This window comes from Entelurus aequoreus, linkage group LG09, assembly GCF_033978785.1.
Source record: "Entelurus aequoreus isolate RoL-2023_Sb linkage group LG09, RoL_Eaeq_v1.1, whole genome shotgun sequence".
Taxonomy (NCBI): domain Eukaryota; kingdom Metazoa; phylum Chordata; class Actinopteri; order Syngnathiformes; family Syngnathidae; genus Entelurus; species Entelurus aequoreus.
In genome coordinates, this window is record NC_084739.1 from 2,450,884 (window position 1) to 2,473,383 (window position 22,500).

The 22,500-nt window shown below is 39.0% G+C and overlaps 1 protein-coding gene across 1 annotated transcript in view; it reads right to left on the bottom strand.

The window, feature by feature from the left end:
* Positions 1–1,123: 1,123 nt before the first annotated feature.
* The window catches only part of LOC133657057 (phosphatidylcholine:ceramide cholinephosphotransferase 1-like), a 79,349-nt gene continuing 57,972 nt past the window's right edge, over positions 1,124–22,500 (bottom strand). The window contains exons 2-6 of the mRNA XM_062057949.1: positions 17,015–17,809; positions 16,814–16,931; positions 13,959–14,112; positions 11,251–11,417; positions 1,124–6,374 (exon numbers count right to left, since the gene is read on the bottom strand). Coding sequence (XP_061913933.1) covers positions 6,198–6,374; positions 11,251–11,417; positions 13,959–14,112; positions 16,814–16,931; positions 17,015–17,631 — 1,233 coding nt within the window. The 5' untranslated portion in view covers positions 17,632–17,809 and the 3' untranslated portion in view covers positions 1,124–6,197. The remainder of the gene's footprint in view (positions 6,375–11,250; positions 11,418–13,958; positions 14,113–16,813; positions 16,932–17,014; positions 17,810–22,500) is intronic.

The following is a 22,500-nucleotide window of genomic DNA, read 5'->3' on the forward strand; positions in this document are numbered from 1 at the left end:
AAGCCTTGCCTGTAGCGGAAGTAGCGTGACGTCACAGGAGCTAGTATTCCTCACAATTCCCCGTTGTTTACAATGGAGCGAGAGAGATTCGGACCGAGAAAGTGACGATTACCCCATTAATTTGAGCGAGGATGAAAGATTCGTAGATGAGGAACGTTACAGTGAAGGACTTGAGAGGCAGTGCAGGACGTATCTTTTCTCGCTCTGACCGTAACTTAGGTACAAGCTGGCTCATTGGATTCCACACTCTCTCCTTTTTATATTGTGGATCACGGATTTGTATTTTAAACCACCTGGGATACTATATCCTCTTGAAAATGAGAGTCCAGAACGCGAAATGGACATTCAGTGCCTTTTATCTCCACGACAATACATCGGCGAAATGCTTTAGCTACGAGCTAACGTGATAGCATCTTGCTTTATAGAAACAAAAGAAATAAACCCCTGACTGGAAGGATAGATAGAAAATCAACAATACAATTCAACCGTGGACATGTAAATACACGGTTAATGCTTTCCAGGCTGGCGAAGGTTAACAATGCTGTGCTAACGACGCCATTGAAGCTAACTTAGCAACCGGACTGCACAGAGCTATGCTAAAAACATTAGCTCTCCACCTACGCCAGCCAGCCCTCATTTGCTCATCAACACCCGTGCTCACCTGCGTTCCAGCGATCGGCAGAAGGACGAAGGACTTCACCCGATGCGTTTGGCGGCCCGGAGACGTAGGAAGTCAAGGTGAGGTCGGCGGCTAGCGCGGCTAGCGCTCCAACAAAGTCCTCCTGGTTGTGTTGCTGTAGTCCGCTGCTAATACACCGATCCCACCTACAACTGTCTTCTTTGCAGCCTTCATTGTTCATTAAACAAATTGCAAAAGATGTCCAGAATACTGTGGAATTATGAAATGAAAACAGAGCTTTTTGTATAGGATTCTACGGGGTACCATAACTTCCGTTATACTGACTTCGTCACGCGCATACGTCATCATACCGCGATGTTTCAGCCGGATATTTCCCGGGAAGTTTTAAATGTCACTTTATAAGTTAACCCAGCCGTATTGGCATGTTAAGATTTCATCATTGATATATAAACTATCAGACTGCGTGGTCGCTAGCAGTGGCTTTCAGTAGGCCTTTAAATCTGTCAAAATATGTAAAAAAAATAAAAATTTAAAAAAAGACCCCAGTAAAAGTATAATATAGTAAAATCTTTAATTCAATAGCGTCCCATTTAGATTCCTTTATCTTACAAACATCTGATATATGCACAAAACAGGACCCCAAAAAATGGACAGAAGAACATACAGGATAATAACAATCATTAATAATAATAATAAAAAAATAAAAACAAACAGCTTGATTGGCAAACTAAGAGACAAACGTCTTCTCTGTCCTTCATTCAACGCCCCGTCAGACAGTATCAGTCCAATTTGGACAATTCCTTCAAGCTAATCGCCACAACATGGCTGAGGAACATTTTGTGCTCTTGTAGAAAAGGAAAAAAAAACAAAAAAAGATTGGACAGCGCCGCTCTATACGTTAAAAACACTGTGCAAAAGTCACAAAGATATTCCCTCGCCTGCTCCCTTTGAAACGCGTGAGCGGACAAACCCGATCATTCAGCCGACCGCGAGAAAGTCGTCCGTTTTTGAAATGAAAAAAGGTCCAATTTTCAGTCGGGGCGGACTCTTGAAGTCCGGGTCACAGTTACTTTCACATTCCTGGAACACAGCCTGGCAAAGCTGCTCTGCCACACCAAACAAGCCCCATTGAAGGTAGTACGAGAAGCCCCTTTCACAAAGAAATCCCGCAAAGTCACCGTAACGGTGCATTAGGCATCCACTCGCCTTGTGCCTTTTACGCAGGAGCCACGCGACTGTGACACTGTGTGTGCTTTCACACAGCGTCCGGCGATCGCATAATGCATGCATCGCTTACAACACAACCGCGCAGGAGAAGGGAGTCTCAGATCTTGCCGGTCCGCCTCTGTTACTGCTTTGGTACAATCTCTGAAGGCATTTAAAGGCAGTGTGAAAGGGGTGAAGTGAGTTTTGCGTGACCAATTTCACCCCCTGTCCCGCCTCTCTTCTATTCTCGGACTAAATCTGAAGGTGGGGAATTGCCTGGTTGATTTCAAAGCCTGATTCGTGTCAGTACTGTTCATACAGAACAGTGGATCTGATGGTGGAAAATTGCCTGTTCGATTTCTAACCCCGATTCCATGTTATACACTGTTCTGTATGCATAGTGCTATGTGGCTTTTACAACGCCTTTTCAGCATTCTCTTACACACAGAAGCCTTGTCCTGCCTCTGTTACTGCTTTACTGTAGGATAGGAGCTTGGCGAAGTGTGTTAAGGGTTACACATTTCACCCCGCCCCACCTCTCTACCATTCTCTAACAAAATCTGAAGGTGGAAAATTGCCTGGTCGATTTCAAAGCCTGATTCGTGTCGGTACTGTTCATACAGAACAGTGCAGAAGTAGCTTTAAAAATTGCCTGGTCGATTTCTAACCCCGATTCCATGTTAGTACTGTGCATACAGAACAGCGTATATGTGGCTTTTACTGGCATTTTTACCACCTTTTCAGCATTCTCTTACACACAGAAGCCGTGTCCTGCCTCTGTTATTGCTTTACTGTAGGATAGGAGCTTGGCGAAGTGTGTTAAGGGTTACACATTTCACCCCCTGCCCCACCTCTCTACCATTCTCTGACTAAATCTGAAGGTGGGAAATTGCCTGGTCGATTTCAAAGCCTGATTCGTGTCGGTACTGTTCATACAAAACAGTGGAGAAGTAGCTTTAACAGGCAATTCTCCGCCTTTTACAAATTGTAGGACAGGAGCTGGGAAAACTGAGTCCTGCGGGACAAACTTCAAACCCCTGTCCCGTCTTTCCACTTTTCCCTAATCGAATCGGATGGTGGAAAATTGCCTGGTCGATTTCTAACCCCGATTCCATGTTATACACTGTTCTGTGTGCACAGTGCTATGTGGCTTTTACAACGCCTTTTCAGCATTCTCTTACACACCGAAGCCTTGTCCTGCCTCTGTTGCTGCTTTACTGTAGCATAGGAGCTTGGTGAAGTGAGTTTTGGGTTACACATTTCACCCACTGCCCCACCTTTCTACCATTCTCTGACTAAATCTGAAGGTGGAAAATGGCCTGGTCGATCCCAAAGCCTGATTTGTGTCGGTACTGTTCATACAGAACAGTGGAGAAGTAGCTTTAACAGGCATTTCCCCGCCTTTTTTAGCAGTCTTTTAGACACAGAGACACCTTGTCCCGCCTCTGTTCCCACTCTGGAACGAGCTTTGAAGACAGAGAATGGTTTTCTTGAATTCAAACCTGTACTACGTGCTGGTGTTGTTCATACAGAGCAGTGACAGAAAAATGATGGGAAAAAAGACAGCTTTTACAATATGTGGGAAAGGAGCTGGGAAAAGAGAGTCTTGCGTGACAAACTTCACACCCCTGTCCTGTCTTTCCACTTTTCCCTGACCGAATCTGATGGTGAAAAATTGCCTGGTTGATTTCTAACCCCAATTCCATGTTATATATACACTGTTCTGTATGCACAGTGCTATGTGGCTTTTACAACGCCTTTTCAGCATTCTCTTACACACCGAAGCCTTGTCCTGCCTCTGTTGCTGCTTTACTGTAGGATAGGAGCTTGGTGAAGTGAGTTTTGGGTTACACATTTCACCCCCTGCCCCACCTTTCTACCATTCTCTGACTAAATATAAAGGTGGAAAATGGCCTGGTCGATTCCAAAGGGCAAGAGCAGTGAGAAGTGAGTCTTGATTGACAAACTTTACATCCCGTCCTACTTTACACACAGACACCTTTCCCGCCTCTGTTACTGCTTTGCTAGGACCATACCGTGTTAGTGCCGTTCATACAGAACAATAACGGTGGGGGGAAAAAGTGGGAAATTAGCTGGAGGAAGTGAGTTTTTTTCTTACACAAAGACGTCTCCTTCCGCCTCTGTTGCTACTCTGGAACGAGTGGCCTTCCCATCCGTGTTGGGGCTGTTCATACAGAACAGTGACACAGAAACATGGTAGGAAAAAAAAAAAATCTACTATTTGTGGGAAAGGAGTTTTGGGCGGCAAACTCCACATCTCTCTCCTGCCTTTCTAGCATTGCCTTACCACCTCAGAGGTGGAAAATGGCCTGGTCCATGTTTAACCCCTATTCCGTGTTGGTGCAATTCATACAGAACAGCAAAATTCTGGACAAAACAGACAAAAAAAAAAGATTGTCCCGGCATTCTGACTCTTGTTACTGCTCAAAACAGCAGTTTGTGCCACGACACAAACAAAAGTAAGTCTTGGGTGACAAACTTCAAATTACTGTCTCCACCTTTTCCAGCATCCCTTTACACACAGAAGCCCTGTCCCGCCTCTGGTACTACCTCTAAAAAAAAGACGTACAGTTTGTGCCGGGTAGATTTGTTTGTTTTTGATGTTCATACCCAGCTGCAGCAAAATAAAGGTGTTGATAAAGGTGCTTGAGCCTTGACAGAGGTGGGACAAAGTCCTGTGTGTAAGGGTATTTTGCAAAGGCAAAAAAGGGTTGTGAAGTTTAACACTTACTTCGTCCGCCCTGTTGTGTTTGAAGCAATAGTCGCGGCCCAGAAACGCAAACAGCGACGACAACACCGGATCGACTGCAGTAATTCTGCCGGATTTCTGTGTGAAAGGGGCTTTGAGTAAGAGTCTTTTCGCTCCGCATTTGGAAGACAGTGAAATCTCCAAATTTAAATCCTATGAAGCACATTCAGAAGCTTTGCCTCGAGAGGCCTTGTTGAAGTCTAACCACCGATCCGTGTTGGGGCTGTTCATACAGAACAGTGACACAGAAACATGGTAGAAAAAAAAAAAAAATCTACCATTTGTGGGAAAGGAGTTTTGGGCGGCAAACTCCACATCTCCCTCCTGCCTTTCTAGCATTGCCTTACCACTTTGTTTGTTTTTGATGTTCATACCCAGCTGCAGCAAAATAAAGGTGTTGATAACGGTGCTTGAGCCTTGACAGAGGTGGGACAAAGTCCTGTGTGTAAGGGTATTTTGCAACGCCAAGAAAGGGTTGTGAAGTTTAACCCTTACTTCGTCCGCCCTGTTGTGTTTGAAGCAATAGTCGCAAACAGCAATGACAACACCAGATCTACTGCAGTAATTTTGCCGGATTTCTGTGTGAAAGGGGCTTTGAGTAAGAGTCTTTTCGCTCCGCATTTGGAGGACAGTGAAATCTCCAAATTTAAATCCTTTGAAGCACATTCAGAAGCTTTGCCTCAAGCTCCTGTTTGACTTTCTGTGGAACTAATCCAACTTGATCATCCCTTTAGCGTAACCCTTCAGTCGACAGCCTCCGAACCCGGGAGTGACGGCTGGTGTTGCTTCAAGACTCGTCTAGATGAAGGAAATGACGGCGGACATTTTGAAGGTACAATTAACAGTCATAGTTCCTCACTCACCGAGCGCACGAGGACGTTAGAAAGCATTCATAAATACATACCGGAGACACGTTTCCATTACGGAAAGACTAAGGATGCCGGTTTTTTTTCTTCTTTTTTTTTTTTTTTCTTACATTCAAGGGGACAAAAAAAAGGTCAGAAGGAAGCGAGACAAATTGTTTTGTTTTTTACAATCAAGCTAAGAAAGGCACTGAGATATTTCCTTACATTAAGATTCGCATATTTGAAAAAGGTAAAAATCTAAAAAAAAAAAAAAAAAAAATTTTGGTGGACATCATTAGTTGTTTTTGTCGAAAAATAAACATACTTTGAAAAAATAGTATTTGCACCGTCGACTTTTTTTTTTTTTTTTTTTTTTTTTTTTTACAAAACAAATTGCTTTTATTAAAAAAAAAAAAAAATGCATTTGGCATTTTGGACTTGGAGGGGCGGGGCTTGAGCATTTTGTGCTGAAAACGTTTTTGAAATGCTTGGAAAAGCAGCAAGTATTAAGAAGTAAAAATATTAGTGCCGTGTGTTGTCATATACCACTTGGAGAGTAAGAGGACGGACGCACAAACGCACAAAAAAAAACAAAAAAGGAGAACGGGGCGAGGGTCACAGTTTTCCCCGTGTCGGAGCGGGATCACCTGCTTTTTAGAGGGCGGAGCGCTACATCAAACAGTGCCTTCTTCCACTTTTGGAGTTCACAGTCTTGGCCTGCCGCCGTGACCCGGCGTCACTGGACGTCCAGCCGGCTGTAGGCCACGCCCCGGTTCCAATGCACGCTCCGCACCCACAGCGGGAGCTGGTAGGTGCAAGGCACCGTGCCGCTGACGCTCTCCTCCAGGTACTGGAAGGGCCGGTACCACCACACCCGCGAGAAGGGGTTGCTCTGCGACGACTCTTTCAGTGACTGCAGGACACATGGGAGCAGTTAGTGTGCGACACAACACGACATGTCAGGTGTGGTGACTTACAAGGGGACGGTGGAACCTCCGAAGCTTCCGGAACTTCCGGAAGTTGTGAGATCAGATTCTGAACCGACTAAAATACTAATAATTCCTTAGAGCAGGGGTCACCAACCTTTTTGAAAGCAAGAGCCACTTCTTGGGTGGTGATTAATGCGAAGGGCTACCAGTTTGATACACACTTAAATAAATTGCCAGAAATAGCCAATTTGCTCAATTGTTATTATTAATAATTAATGATATTTACACTTAATTGAACGGTTTAAAAGAGGAGAAAACACGAAAAAAAATGACAATAAAATTTTGAAACATAGTTTATCTTCAATTTCGACTCTTTAAAATTCAAAATTCAACCGAAAAAAAGAAGAGAAAAACTAGCTAATTCGAATCTTTTTGAAAAAAATAAAAAAAGAATTTATGGAACATCATTAGTAATTTTTCCTGATTAAGATTAATTTTAGAATTTTGATGACATGTTTTAAATAGGTTAAAATCCAATCTACACTTTGTTAGAATATATAACAAATTGGACCAAGCTATATTTCTAACCGAGACAAATCATTATTTCTTCTAGATTTTCCAGAACAAAAATTTTAAAAGAAATTCAAAATACTTTGAAATAAGATTTAAATTTGATTCTACAGATTTTCTAGATTTGCCAGAATAATTTTTTTGAATTTTAATCATAATAAGTTTGAAGAAATATTTCACAAATATTCTTCGTCAAAAAAACAGAAGCTAAAATGAAGAATTAAATTAAAATGTATTTATTATTCTTTACAATAAAAATATAAAAAATTACTTGAACATTGATTTAAATTGTCAGGAAAGAAGAGGAAGGAGTTTAAAAGGTAAAAAGGTATATGTGTTTGAAAATCCTAAAATCATTTTTAAGGTTGTATTTTTTTCTCTAAAATTGTCTTTCTGAAAGTTATAAGAAGCAAAGTAAAAAAAATAATGCATTTATTTAAACAAGTGAAGACCAAGTCTTTAAAATATTTTCTTGGATTTTCAAATTCTATTTGAGTTTTGTCTCTCTTAGAATTAAAAATGTAGAGCAAAGTGAGACCAGCTTGCTAGTAAATAAATACAATTTAAAAAATAGAGGCAGCTCACTGGTAAGTGCTGCTATTTGAGCTATTTTTAGAACAGGCCAGCGGGCTACTCATCTGGTCCTTACGGGCTACCTGGTGCCCGCGGGCACCGCGTTGGTGACCCCTGCCTTAGAGCATAGCTGGGCATATATTTTGACTCGGGGGCCACATTGAGAGAAAAAATGTGTCTCGGGGGCTAATGTGTAATAATAATGATAATAATAATAATAGATTTTATTTGTAAAAAAGCACTTTACATTGTGCAAACAACCTCAAAGTGCTACAGTGTATTAAAAAAAAAAATAATAAGATTAAAAAAACTAGAACAGCCAAATAGCTAAAACTAGTATGCATATATCTAAAAAAAAGGCTTTTTTAAAAGCATCCACAGTCTGTGGTGCCCTCAGGTTGTCAGGGAGAGCGTTCCACAGACTGTTAGCCCTCGCTGCTGGGACCGCTGCCTTCTCATGTGTATGTGTGTATAAAGTTCAAGTTAAAGTACCAATGGTTGTCACACACACACACTAGGTGTGGCGAAAGTATTCTCTGCATTTGACCCTTCACCCTTGTTCACCCCCTGAGAGGTGAGGGGAGCAGTGAGCAGCAGCGGTGGCCGCAACCGGGAGTCATTTTTGGTGATTTAACCCCCAATTCCAACCCTTGATGCTCAGTGCCAAGCAGGGAGGTAATGGGTCCCATTTTTATAGTTTTTGGTATGACTCGGCCGGGGTTTGAACTCACAACCTACCCATCTCAGGGCGGACACTCTAACCAAAATCATATACACACATTTAGCGTATTTTTCGGACTATAAAGGCGCACTTAAATTCCTTTAATTTTCTCAAAACTCGCCAGTGCGCCTCATAACGCCTAATGTACGGAATTATTTTGGTTGTGCTTACCGACCTCGAAGCTATTTTATTTGGTATACGGTGAAATGATAAGTGTGACCAGAAGATGGCAGTCATGCATAAGAGATACGTGTGGACTGCAATATAATGGCAGTCACACATAAGAAATAAGTGTAGACTGCCATATGACTCAAGTAAACAACACGGAAATGTTATATGTTCCATTGAAAATATAGAACATTACACACGGCGCTTAAAAATCTATCAAAATGTTTTAGTACGAATTTTGGTAAGCTATGAAGCCGCACTGCTTGATGTATTGTACTGTGCTTCAACATAGGAGTATTATTATGGTGTGTGTATAAGGTAAGACATATTATCTGGCGTTTTGTTTCACAATATTATACAAAAGCCACTTTTCTTACCTTCTGGTACCTGCTGATCTGTATTTGGGATCTGCATAAGTCCTGAAAATTTGCGCGAGTCCGCCACCGTAGTCGATAAGCTTCTTCTTCTTCTCTATCTTCTTGTTATGTGACATTCATCCTCCGCTGTTGCCATTTCTAATATAAAGTAGTGTAAAGTTCTTACTTATATCTGTCAGTAAACTCGCCATGAAAGCGCTAAAACATACCGGTGTAGTGACTTTACATTATTCACCCAAGGAACTTTAGTTATTAGAGAGTTACGGTCGGACGGTTTTTAACGGGACACTTTTTCGGTGTTGTTTAAGGATGAGGAGATGCTGCTCCGTTATTGATTAAAGTAAAGTCTGAATGTCATTAAAACAGTTAGCGCCATCTTTTGACACTTCTTCCACTCCCGTCCTTGCACGCTACACCGCTACAACAAAGATGACGGGGAGACGACGCCGTCGAAGGTGAGCCACGTAAATAAGAGCGCGGGTATTTTAAAAAAAAAAAAAAAAAAAAATTTTTTTTACATAAATAAAAACAATCATGTGTGTTTACGGACTGTATCCCTGCAGACTGTATTGATCTATATTGATATATAATGTATATATTGTGATTTTTTATGTTGATTTCATTAAAAAAAAAAAAAAAATTTTTATTTTTTTTAAATTTCACATCAAATATTCCACTAAGAACAATATTTTTGGTGGAAGATTTTGCAATTTTGGTAAATAAATAACCCCAAAATTTATATTTTGTTGTTTTCTTACTGTACCGAAAATGAACCGAACCGTGACCTCTAAACCGAGGTACGTACCGAACCGACATGTGTGTGTACCGTTACACCCCTAGTAAATATGGATCTGTTTAGCACACAGCTTCTAAAAGTTGTCGCTCATACTCATAATCTGGCTACAAAATATAAATTCCTGGATCATAATTTTCACAGAGTAATCGTTGTTGGCTCTCACAAAGTCTGCCTGATCAGCACTGTTGTAGATGGGGAAGGGATCTGTGGTTCCCATCAGTACCACACGGATCACGTGACTGGCTTGCTCGTTATCGCTCAAAAATGAGTCAGAAATCTCTGAGATTTAAACTACTTTAATCATATCCATCCGTCCATTTTCTACCGCTTGTCCCTTTTGGGGTCGCGGGGGGTGCTGGAGCCTATCTCAGCTGGGCGGAAGGCGGGGTACACCCTGGACAAGTCGCCACCTCATCACAGTGATCATATCTATTTACTTACAAACTTTGAATACCATATTTCCTTGAATAGCCGCCGGGGCGCTAATTAATTTAAAACCTATTCTCACTCCTGCGCTTACCAAAAGCATGCGGAATGGGCAAGCATGCGCTAATTATTTTAAAACCTCTTCTCACTCCGGCGCTTACCTTATCATGAAAAGCACATTTAATTTAAAAAAAACGTTATTATGGTCTTACCTTTACTTATAAATGAGTCCATGTGCAGCTGCTTCTGATCAAAAGCAGTCTTCCTTATCTTTCTTCAGTTTTAAAAGTCTGTCTCGATGGAGATATTCCTTTAAGTATTACCTCCTGCTTCGATTGAAAGTCCAGTTTAGAAAACGGTTTTATTTTAGATATGTAATCCTCCATGTTAAAAGTGCAAGCAAACGATCGCTGCTCATGCTTGCTGCTTGTTGTCTTCTTCTGCAGCACCGGTCTTCTGCAGTGCCAGTAGTCGCAAGAAGGATCACTAGCGCCATCTACCACCAGGAGGCGGGAGTCATTTAATGACTCATATTTGACCCGGCGGAAGTGCCAAGCATGCGCTAATTATTTTGCGAAACGAGTTTGACCCGGCTGTAATTCTAGGCAGGCGAATATTATATTCCCGGCGGCAATTCAAGGAAATACGGTAAGTCTTTTGGTGTTAAAAATTATATATATATATATATATATATATATATATATATGTTAATGGCAATAATATAGAGGCAACTTTGTTTTTCCATGCAGCAACTGTTTGAGAACATTCATCAACTGTATTGTGGATGTATATATTTAAAGTGGGTATCGCTCTCTTGAGTCAATTACCATAGTGGCATTAGGGGGAATAAAACACGGATAACCTCCTCCAACCTCCGAGGACAAAGCTACGAACAATGGGAGACCGGGCTTTCTGCTCCGCCGCTCCCAGTCTGTGGAACGCTCTCCCTGACCACCTGAGGGCACCACAGACTGTGGATGCTTTTAAAAAAGGCTTAAAAGCCCTTCTTTTTTTTTAAAAAAAAAAAGCCTTTTTTTTAGATATATGCATACTAGTTATAGCTATTTGGCTATTCTAGTTTTTATTTGTATTTATTTTTTAATACACTGTAGCACTTTGAGATTGTTTACTCAATATAAAGTGCTTTTTACAAATAAAATCTATTATTATTATTATTACAAAAATTCATGTATTTGCAATATTTATAAATAAAGAGCCGTTGCACCCACCTGCTGGTTGGCCATGGTGTGGTACCACCAGAAGAGGCGTGTGGTGATGAAGTACGCCACTACCACATCCACAGTGTAGTGGTCGTGGGCCAGGAGGATGCAGAAAACTCCCACGGCGCTGAGGGTCCAGCAGAGCCAGTGGAACCACCAGAACCGTCTGGGGGAATCTGCCAAATGCAACAGAAACATAAAAAGGGGGTAATTGGAAACAAGTACAGAGAAGAAAAAAATGTTGTTCTCCCTATTGCCACTAGAGGTCCCTGTTGCATCATCTTGGCCTAACAAGAGCATTTAAAGGACTCAATATTTCTTGGCTGTTTTTGGGATTACCATATTTGCATTAACTTTGATTTTGAACCAGTGTAGATATTCATGAAACAAATGTGCCTTGTTCCAAAAAAGCTGCTTTAGATTTCCCAACAATTGTGACATAGTTTGGTATCGGGGGTGTTAACCAGCAACACCGACCTGCAGCCTCATGAAGAAGTAAGAACTTAGCTTTTGTGTTTCGTGCCAATGTACCTACTCTGGACGCGACCCCAGCGAGACGCCCCTCAGTCTGACGAAATATACAAAAGGGTTTACCCAAAACTACATTTAATTGGGAAGAAAGTTCCAACATTATATGGCCACTGTTTTTTATTGAAGATGACGCCACTGTAGTGGATGCTGGTTGCAGGAGGGTTGCCTCCTTTGGGTTCTTGATGGTTCCCTCTTTTTGGGGGGGTTTTCATCTTATATACATAAACTGTATATACACATGTAAACATACACATGATTATATATACACTTACACATGCATACATACACATATACATACATATGTACATGTGTTACATATATATACACACATACATACATACACACACACATATGTACATATATACATGTGTTACATACATACACACACATACATATATATATATATACACACACACACATTATATATATATATATATATATATATATATATATATATATATATATATGTATCTGTGTAAATGTGTATATGTGTATGTATATGTATATATGCTATGTGTGTGTGTGTATATATGTGTGTATATATATATGTGTATATATATATATATATATATATATATATATATATATATATATATATATATATATATATATATATATATATATATATATATATTTATATATATATGTGTATGTGTATATATATATATATATATATATATATATATATATATATATATATACATACACACACATACATACAAAAATGTGTGTATATATATATATATATATATATATATATATATATATATATATATATATATATATATATATATATATATATATATATATATATATATATATATATACATACACACACATACATACAAAAATGTGTGTATATATATATATATATATATATATATATATATATATATATATATATATATATATATATATATACATACACACACATACATACAAAAATGTGTGTATATATATATATATATATATATATATATATATATATATATATATATATATATATATATATATATATATATATAAAATGTGTGTGTATGTGTGTGTGTGTATATGTATATATGTGTAAATATATATATATATATATATATATATAAATATATATATATATATATATATATATATATAAAATATATATATACATATATATATATACATTTACATATATATATACATATACATACATACATACATACACATACATGCATATACATACACCTACATACATATATTTACATATACATACATATATACATGGACATATACATACAGTACATATACATACATATACATGCAGTACATATACATACAGGTGTATATATATATATATATATATATATATATATATATATATATATATATATATATATATATATATATATATATATATATATATATATATATATATATATACTTACATGCACATTTTGTCATCCATCTGACTTAAGCCTTGATGATATTTGTGATTGACGAGGTTTATCCAATTAAACTGTAAGTAAGTTAGATATAATTATTGAATATTTTTAAGTGGAGAGTAAGATGACTAATTCAGTGTTAATATTTGTGGAGGCCCCAGTCCCCTCTGCAGTGTAAAAGTTGGGTGTATTAAAAAAAAAATATATATATATATTTTTTTTTTATAATTTTTTTTTTTACATAAATAAATACAATCATGTGTGCTTACGGACTGTATCCCTGCAGACTGTATTGATCTATATTGATATATAATGTATATATTGTGTTTTTTATGTTGATTTCATTAAAAAAAAAAAAAAAAAAATTTAAAAAAAAAAGAATGTATTTTTTAAATTTCTTGTGCGGCCCGGTACCAATCGGTGGTTGGGGACCACTGATGTAGACCACAAGGAAGTGGTTTAAAATGTGCAACAAAAATATAATAAAAAGGAAGTTAAGAAAACAGCACATAATCTTTGGTAAAAGTTGACCTTGTTTAAACGTGCTGACTTTGTGCAACAGAGAGCGTCGAGGCCAAAAACAAAAAAGTTAACTGAGAAACAACATGGTTCCACAGCTGCAAAGCTGTTAACGGTTAAGAAATATGTGCAGTCAGTTTCCGGTCTGTCTTCATGTCATGATATTGTTTGGAGAAGTGTTATGGAATTAGTAAACACACACACACTGCAGTATCAGTTCCACAATGTTGTAGCAGACGAGGCACAACTCACACTCCTTGATGAAGAGGTATGTTAGCGTCAGCATGACAGTGTGGCCGCTGTACAGGTAGTCTCCACACATGGTGTGCGAGCCTGTGATGGAGAGGCCGCCGCCGGCGATCATCTTCATGACTCTTCTAATATGCGCCTCCCAGTCACCCAGAAGCTGAAAGCAACACAAGCACACGACTTACAGTATTCTCTTTGGAGGCAAAGAGTGGGAAATGAAGGATGTGGTGATGCAACTGGCTGCCTCCGGGCCAAACCAGGCTCAGAAGTAGTATCAGACTAGCATGCATACTTTCTTCAGCCTTAAGAATTGTTTTTCTTGCAGCAGGTTCCTAAAACAGAGATCCCAGTGAGTAAAAAAAAGGGGGGAATTTAAAAATATCAGCATTTTAAAGATGCTTTGGAAGGCATTTCCTACTAAGACATTCTGTAAAAATGCAAGAAAACTTACCAATAGTTTACCGTATTTTTCAGACTATAAGTCGCAGTTTTTTTCATACTTTGGCCGGGGGTGCGACTTATACTCAGGAGCTACTTATGCGTGAAATGATTAACACATTACCGTACAATATCAAATAATATTATTGATGTCATTCACGTAAGAGACTAGACGTATAAGATTTCATGGGATTTAGCGATTAGGAGTGACAGATTGTTTGGTAAACGTATAGCATGTTCTATATGTTATAGTTATTTGAATGACTCTTACCATCAGGGCCGGCCCGTGGCATAGGCCGTATAGGCAAATGCTAAGGGCGCCGTCCATCAGGGGGCGCCACGCCAGTGCCACAAATGTTGGAGAAAAAAATAAAATAAAAGTTGGTACTATTATTTCTAAATATCAAAAATAATCCCACGTTAATTAAAATGCAAAGTAAAGCCTATTTAATAGAAATATTATTTGTTACAACATTTCGCGCCCCCCCCCCCCCCCCCCCGCCATCCCCCCACACGGTGCGCCCCCTCCCTTCCCGTATCATGACTCTTACCACATCAAAAAATCAACACAAGATGTCAAAACGGCCAAAACTGTCAGGTGCCCAGGGAAGAAAAAATAGAAAAGAAGAGGAGGAGAAATGAGAAAAAGACAGAGGTAGCAGGTAGGTAACGTTAGCCTACATGAAATTATTATGTGATAGTAACCTGGCTTTTTAGCATTAAGCTAATGTTACATGATTCGGCAATTGCTAATCAATAAATAGCTAGTTCTGTTTTAACGTCGGGTTAATATTGTGGAGGGGGCTAAATTGTTATGGAAAATAATAATGTAACGTTAGGTAATTACAGTACTCCCACCTTACATTCCTCAGGGACATTTGTATTAGATCTTTTAAGCAGGTGTTTTTTGTTGACATTGTTATTGCCTTCTGGTTAGCTAATGTTTGCCCTGCAGGTAATAGTCACTTTTCCACCCCTTTATATATTAGGTATAGTTGTAAGCCTAGTTGTTAAAGTGCACATCATTAATGTTAATTAAGCAATATCACATGAGAGGGAATGCTGTTTTTTAATTTGAGCACTGCTGTGATTCGGTTAAAGATAATCATAACATAACAGTCTCATATAATATGTTGATTTGCTTTCTTTAAGTAAAAAAAAAGGTCAAAGACAAAGCTATTCGGTTTCTTGTGAGTATATACACTTCCCTGCCGATGTGGGGGGGGCGCCGCCACCTAAAACCTTGCCTAGGGCGCCAGATTGGTTAGGGCCAGGCCTGCTTACCATAATATGTTACGTTAACATACCAGGCACCTTCTCAGTTGGTTATTTATGCCTCATATAACGTACACTTATTCAGCCTGTTGTTCACTATTCTTTAGACATTTTAAATTGCCTTTCAAATGTCAATTCTCGGTGTTGGCTTTTATCAAATAAATTTCCCCAAAAAATGTGACTTACGCTCCAGTGCGACTTATATATGTTTTTTCCCTTCTTTATTATGCACTTTCGGCCGGTGCGACTTATACTCCGAAAAATATGGTACATCCTTTTTGTTCTTTAATATTTTCCTCTTGTTTTTAATCCGTTTTATACCTTATTTTTTGTTGTATATCTGCACTGCAACCACGTAATTTCCCCATTGTGGGATGAATCAAATCTATCCTAGCTGCTTCACTCGTGTTTCCCACACTTTCATTTATTTGTGGCGGCCCGCCACGAAAGAATTACGTCCGCCACAAATAAAAAAAATTTTTTTTTTTTTTTTTTTTTTTTTTTTTGGTCCTGTCCAGCTTCTCAGGCAAATCATATAGTTGATGTAGATGCCCATATAGGCTGTTCACATTTACTTTACAAAAGAGAAGTGTAGGATACTTCTCTTGTTGCCTTATTTGTATTTGACCACTACTGTTTTCTGTTCATTTGTTACAGACTGTGGCAGGACACCTCTGCCTCTGTTTGACTTTATGTTGCTGGTAAATAATATGGTTGTAGTAGTAGGCTAAAGTTAAATTATTTAGTATGCACTAATTAAAGGGGCAGAGCTTTAAGAGACATTTTAGCTTTTATATTTTATAAGATATATTTTTTGTAAGAACCACAATTAATAAATATATTTCAGTGATTGTTCAAATCTGTATATAAATATGTACATAAAGTGTTGTAATTACATTGTAAAATGGATGGATGGATGGACGTTTAAAACGAAACTGTTATTATTAATTAGTAAGTATACATTTTTTGAGCTCTTTAGAGAAAATCATATCATTGTAGTAAATTATGCAAATTACTTGATGATGTCATGGTGACCACGCCCATAGCCACGCCCCCACAGGTATCTTGGCAGTTTATGGGAAACACTGCACTCCTTAGCAATGTTAAAATGTAGTGGAATAGTCCTGATGTAGTGTGCACTGTACCTTTGGAGAGCATTTGAAGTGCATCCCGGGAACAGGCAGAGTGGTGATGTACATTGTAATACACCGGTACAAATACAGCGTACCCACAATGAAGAAGAACCGCCTGCCTACGATTGACCTGGAAACAATGGGAAAAAAGACGGTGAAAGTCAATGCGTGCAGAGACAAAAGTAGCTCAAAAAGGGAAAATCTGAAAGAGACCTGTGCTTGAGGAGAGCCCACTGGATGAGCCACAGCGCCACCAGCAGCATGCCGTTGATTTCGCAGATAGAGAAGGCCCACTCTATCCGGTCGAACAGGTCGAAGAACTTATCCGGCAGCGGCGGGGTGTGCTCTTTCGGCGGCACCCTCTCGTGGACGACCGATATCACGACGGTGGTGGTGACGAAGCACACCACCGCGTAGACAAACGCCACGCCCGTCTTGCCCCACTCGGGCGGGAAGGAGGAGCGCAAAGTGTCCATGGGAGGGATGGGGATGTGCACCATCTCCACCCTGCAGTCCTTGGAGCGCACCGCGCCATTCCTCAGGGGCGCGCTCGTGCCGTTGGGCAGCCCGCCGGCGTGGCCGTTGGCGTGGCCGTTTTTATGCGCCTCTATGTGGGTCTCGATCCGCAGCGTCTCCAGCCGCTCCAGCAGCTGCTGACCCCCGTCCGAGGACACCAGGAGGAGAGGCGGCGTCTGGAAGTGCGCCCGCGTGAGCCGCAGCAAGCCGGCGCCGTCCGTTTGGCGCAGGGTGTCGACGTACTCCGGCATGCCCTCTTTGCTCAGCCAGTCGGCGACGTCCTCGGCCGACCACGCCGCGACCTTCTTCATCATGAAGAGAGAGGAGAAGCACGAGGTCGGGCTGGGTCTTAAACAGCTGTGTTAAGACCACACCAGCTTTGGCACATGGCGCTCGCGGGGCATTGAACAGGGGGCGCCCGGGGAGGGGGAACCCCTCAGCTTCAACAGGAAGTCCTTTCTGGGCTCTTCTTCCACCTCAAATACTGCACACCTGTGGAAGCAAATACATGCATGAAGACTGTAATCACTACAGAACAGCACTGGAGACAAACTAATATTCTAATACAGTTCTTAACATTGTTGGAGGTACGGAGCCCCCCACTTTCATATGCGCATTCACCGAACCCTTCTTTAGTGAAAATTCAAGACAAAGTTATATGTTTTTGGTAACACTTCAGTATGGGGAACATATTCTAAGTAACAAAGACTTAATTTAGAGTTTTTTAGACACTAGGGGAACATATTCTAAGTATCAAAGACTTTCTTTAGAGTTTTTTGGACACTAGGGGAACATATTCTAAGTAACAAAGACTTAATTTAGAGTTGTTTGTACACTAGGGGAACATATTCTAAGTAACAAAGACTTTCTTTAGAGTTTTTTGGACACTAGGGGAACATATTCTAAGTATCAAAAACTTTCTTTAGAGTTTTTTGGACACTAGGGGAACATATTCTAAGTATCAAAAACTTTCTTTAGAGTTTTTTGGACACTAGGGGAACATTTGTAAGTATCAAAGACTTAATTTAGAGTTTTTTAGACACTAGGGGAACATATTCTAAGTAACAAAGACTTAATTTAGAGTTTTTTGGACACTAGGGGAACATATTCTAAGTAACAAAGACTTAATTTAGAGTTTTTTGGACACTAGGGGAACATATTCTAAGTAACAAAGACTTACTTTAGAGTTATGTGGACACTAGGGGAACATATTCTAAGTATCAAAGACTTAATTTAGAGTTTTTTAGACACTAGGGGAACATATTCTAAGTAACAAAGACTTAATTTAGAGTTTTTTGGACACTAGGGGAACATATTCTAAGTAACAAAGACTTAATTTAGAGTTTTTTGGACACTAGGGGAACATATTCTAAGTAACAAAGACTTACTTTAGAGTTATGTGGACACTAGGGGAACATATTCTAAGTATCAAAGACTTAATTTAGAGTTTTTTAGACACTAGGGGAACATATTCTAAGTAACAAAGACTTAATTTAGAGTTGTTTGTACACTAGGGGAACATATTCTAAGTAACAAAGACTTTCTTTAGAGTTTTTTGGACACTAGGGGAACATATTCTAAGTATCAAAAACTTTCTTTAGAGTTTTTTGGACACTAGGGGAACATATTGTAAGTATCAAAGACTTAATTTAGAGATTTTTGGACACTAGGGGAACATATTCTAAGTAACAAAGACTTAATTTAGTGTTTTTTGGACAATAGGGGAACATATTCTAAGTAACAAAGACTTAATTTAGAGTTTTTTGGACACTAGGGGAACATATTCTAAGTATCAAAGACTTAATTTAGAGCTTTTTGGACACTAGGGGAACATATTCTAAGTATCAAAGACTTTCTTTAAAGTTTTTTGGACACTAAGGGAACATATTCTAAGTAAAAAAAACTTAATTTAGAGTTGTTTGGACACTAGGGGAACATATTCTAAGTAACAAAGACTTAATTTAGAGTTTTTTGGACACTAGGGGAACATATTCTAAGTAATAAAGACTTACTTTAGAGTTTTTTGGACACTAGGGGAACATATTCTAAGTAACAAATACTTAATTTAGTTTTTTAGACACTAGGGGAACATATTCTAAGTAACAAAGATTTAATTTAGAGTTGTTTGGACACTAGGGGAACATATTCTAAGTAACAAAGACTTAATTTAGGGTTTTTTGGACACTAGGGGAACATATTCTAAGTAACAAAGACTTACTTTAGAGTTGTTTGGACACTAGGGGAACATATTCTAAGTAACAAAGACTTAGTTTAGAGTTTTTTGGACACTAGGGGAACATATTCTAAGTAACAAAGACTTAATTTAGAGTTGTTTGGACACTAGGGGAACATATTCTAAGTAACAAAGACTCAGTTTAGAGTTTTTTGGACACTAGGGGAACATATTCTAAGTAACAAAGACTTAATTTAGAGTTTTTTAGACACTAGGGGAACATATTCTAAGTAACAAAGACTTCATTTAGAGTTTTTTGGACACTAGGGGAACATATTCTAAGTAACAAAGACTTAATTTAGAGTTTTTTGGTTAGGGTTAGGGCCAGGGTTAGAGGGTTAGGGTTATAATAAGGCCATGCCAAATAAGGCATTAATAAGTACTTAATAATGACTAGTTAAGAGCCAATATGTTACTAATTTGCATGTTAATAAGCAACTAATTAATGGTGAATATGTTCCCCATACTAAAGTGTTACCATGTTTTTTTTACTGGTGCACAACATGAAGCGTGCACGAACATCACCTTGTTCAAACAACAAAACCAACACAGTGCATAAACTCACAACAAATGACACACCTGCAAATCAGTGTGACTTCTGCTGTTGTCGTATTCGTAATACGCCGATAGGGAGAAGTTTGTATTTACATGATGAGTCGGGTGTGTTTTGACCTCCGCCGAACCCCTGAGGCCGACTCACCGAACCCCTAGGGTTCCATCCAACCCAGGTTAAGAACCACTGTTCTAATACAAAGACCAGTTTATTTCTAATCTGCTACTTTGATCATTGATGTATGAGCACTTCTAAAAAACGTGACTTTTACACGACTCAAGACATTTGCTGCAAAGTCAACAAAACAGTTCTGGTCGCTGCACTTGCACCAGATACGGTACGTTCCGCTATTTGGAGTATTTTACACCCGTGACACATTGCGAAACAGCAAGTAGAAGTCAACAAGCATCTTGGTGTACATTACTATGGAGGGGAAAACAACAACTGTGAAGCAATTATGTTGGTGTGTTAAAATGCTACAATTAAAGTACAGTAGAAGGTGACTAGAGGCTACTTAGGTTATGGTTGAAAGAGAAACCCTAAATTGAATATTCTGGAAAAATAGGCCTCTTAAGTCCCACAAAACAGGATTTTAAAGCCAATTACTTTGCTTGTTTTGTTTTTTTAACTATTTATTAGTTCGTTATCAAACTTACAGTGATTACCAACATAAGTCAACTCCTTTTTGCACCAATAAGGAACATTAAAAAGTGGCATACAGTACAGGCCAAAAGCTTCAATGTGTTTTCTTCATTTTCACGACTATTTACATTGTAGATTGTCACTGAAGGCATCACAACTATGAATGAACACATGTGGAGTTATGTACTTAACAAAAAAAGGTGAAATCACTGAAAACATGTTTTATATTCTAGTTTCTTCAAAATAGCCACATTACTGCTTTGTACACTCTTGGCCTTCTCTCGATGAGCCTCAAGAGGTGGTCACCTGAAATGGTTTACTCTTCACAGGTGTGCTTGAAGCTCATGGAGAGAATGCCAAGAGTGTGCAAAGCAGTAATCAGAGCAAAGGGTGGCTATTTTGAAGAAACTAGAATATAAAACATGTTTTCAGTTATTTCACCTTTTTTTTTGTTAAGTACAATAACTCCACATGTGTTCATTCATAGTTTTGATGTGACAATCTACAATGTAAATAGTCATGAAAATAAAGAAAACGCGTTGAAACAAAACAAGCAAAGTAATTGGCTTTAAAATCCTGTTTTGTGGGACTTAAGAGGCCTATTTTTCCAGAATATTCAATTTAGGGTTCCTATTGAATGTGTTTCTCTTTCAACCATAACCTAAGTAACCTTTAGTCAACTTCTGCTTTAGTTTAATTGTAGCATTTTAACACACTGACATAATATGCCTTTAGTGACAATCTACAATGGAAGTAGTCATGAAAATAAAGAAAATGCATTGAATGGAAGAAGGTGTGTCCAAACTTTTGGCCCGTACTGTATGTGAAGTGCATCTGTAAGACCAGAGTTAAGACAAGAATATCTTATTTATCATTTTTACACAATACAATCGAATAAAATGGCCTCATGCTACTCAAAACAATGAGTTAATAAAGCGTGTAGAAAAGAAGCATAGCCGGCTAGAGAGCTGGCACATTTGACACCTGTCGCCGACAGAACAGCCGAAGCGATCATCCGCAGTCTGAGTCCATCAAGGTCTGGGCTGAGCGGTTTGTTGCCACAATTCACTAATCTAGGTAACATTTCACCTCAGACTGGAACATTTCCTAAGGCCTTAAAACTGCTGTCATCAGGCCCTTTTTTTTTTTTAAAGAAGAGTACTCTTCTTGATACCACATACCAAACCTGCCATTTTTTGGGCAAAGTCCTAGAAAAAGTTGTCTCCAGTGACATTTCCCTGTCTGACAATATGTTTGATACTGTAAAATTGGGCGTTAGGTGCCACTACACCACAGACGGCTCTGAATAAGGTGACAAATGACACCGGCCCTGAACACGGACGGGTGGGGATCTCTGGGACTGCTCTAAACTGACTCAAGTCCAATCTTGAGAACAGGAGATTCTATGTATCTGTCCCAGGACAAATGGCTATGAGGCGTAGTAGGGTTCCACAGGGGTCAATACTAGGACCTGAATTGTTCAACTTGTACATGCTGCCATTAGCCCAGTGTCTTCAATGTCTCCACAAAAACTATGCAGATCTACATGTCACTGAAGTCAGGTCAAGGTTAGCCTGTTTGTTTACTTTGTCGCGGCATCAAACATATAGATCAGTGGTTCTTAACCTGGGTTGGATGGAACCCTAGGGGTTCGGTGAGTCGGCCTCAGGCGTACCAGGCGGAGGTCAAAACACACCCGACTCATCATGTAAATACAAACTTCTCCCTATCGGCGTATTACGGATACGGCAACAG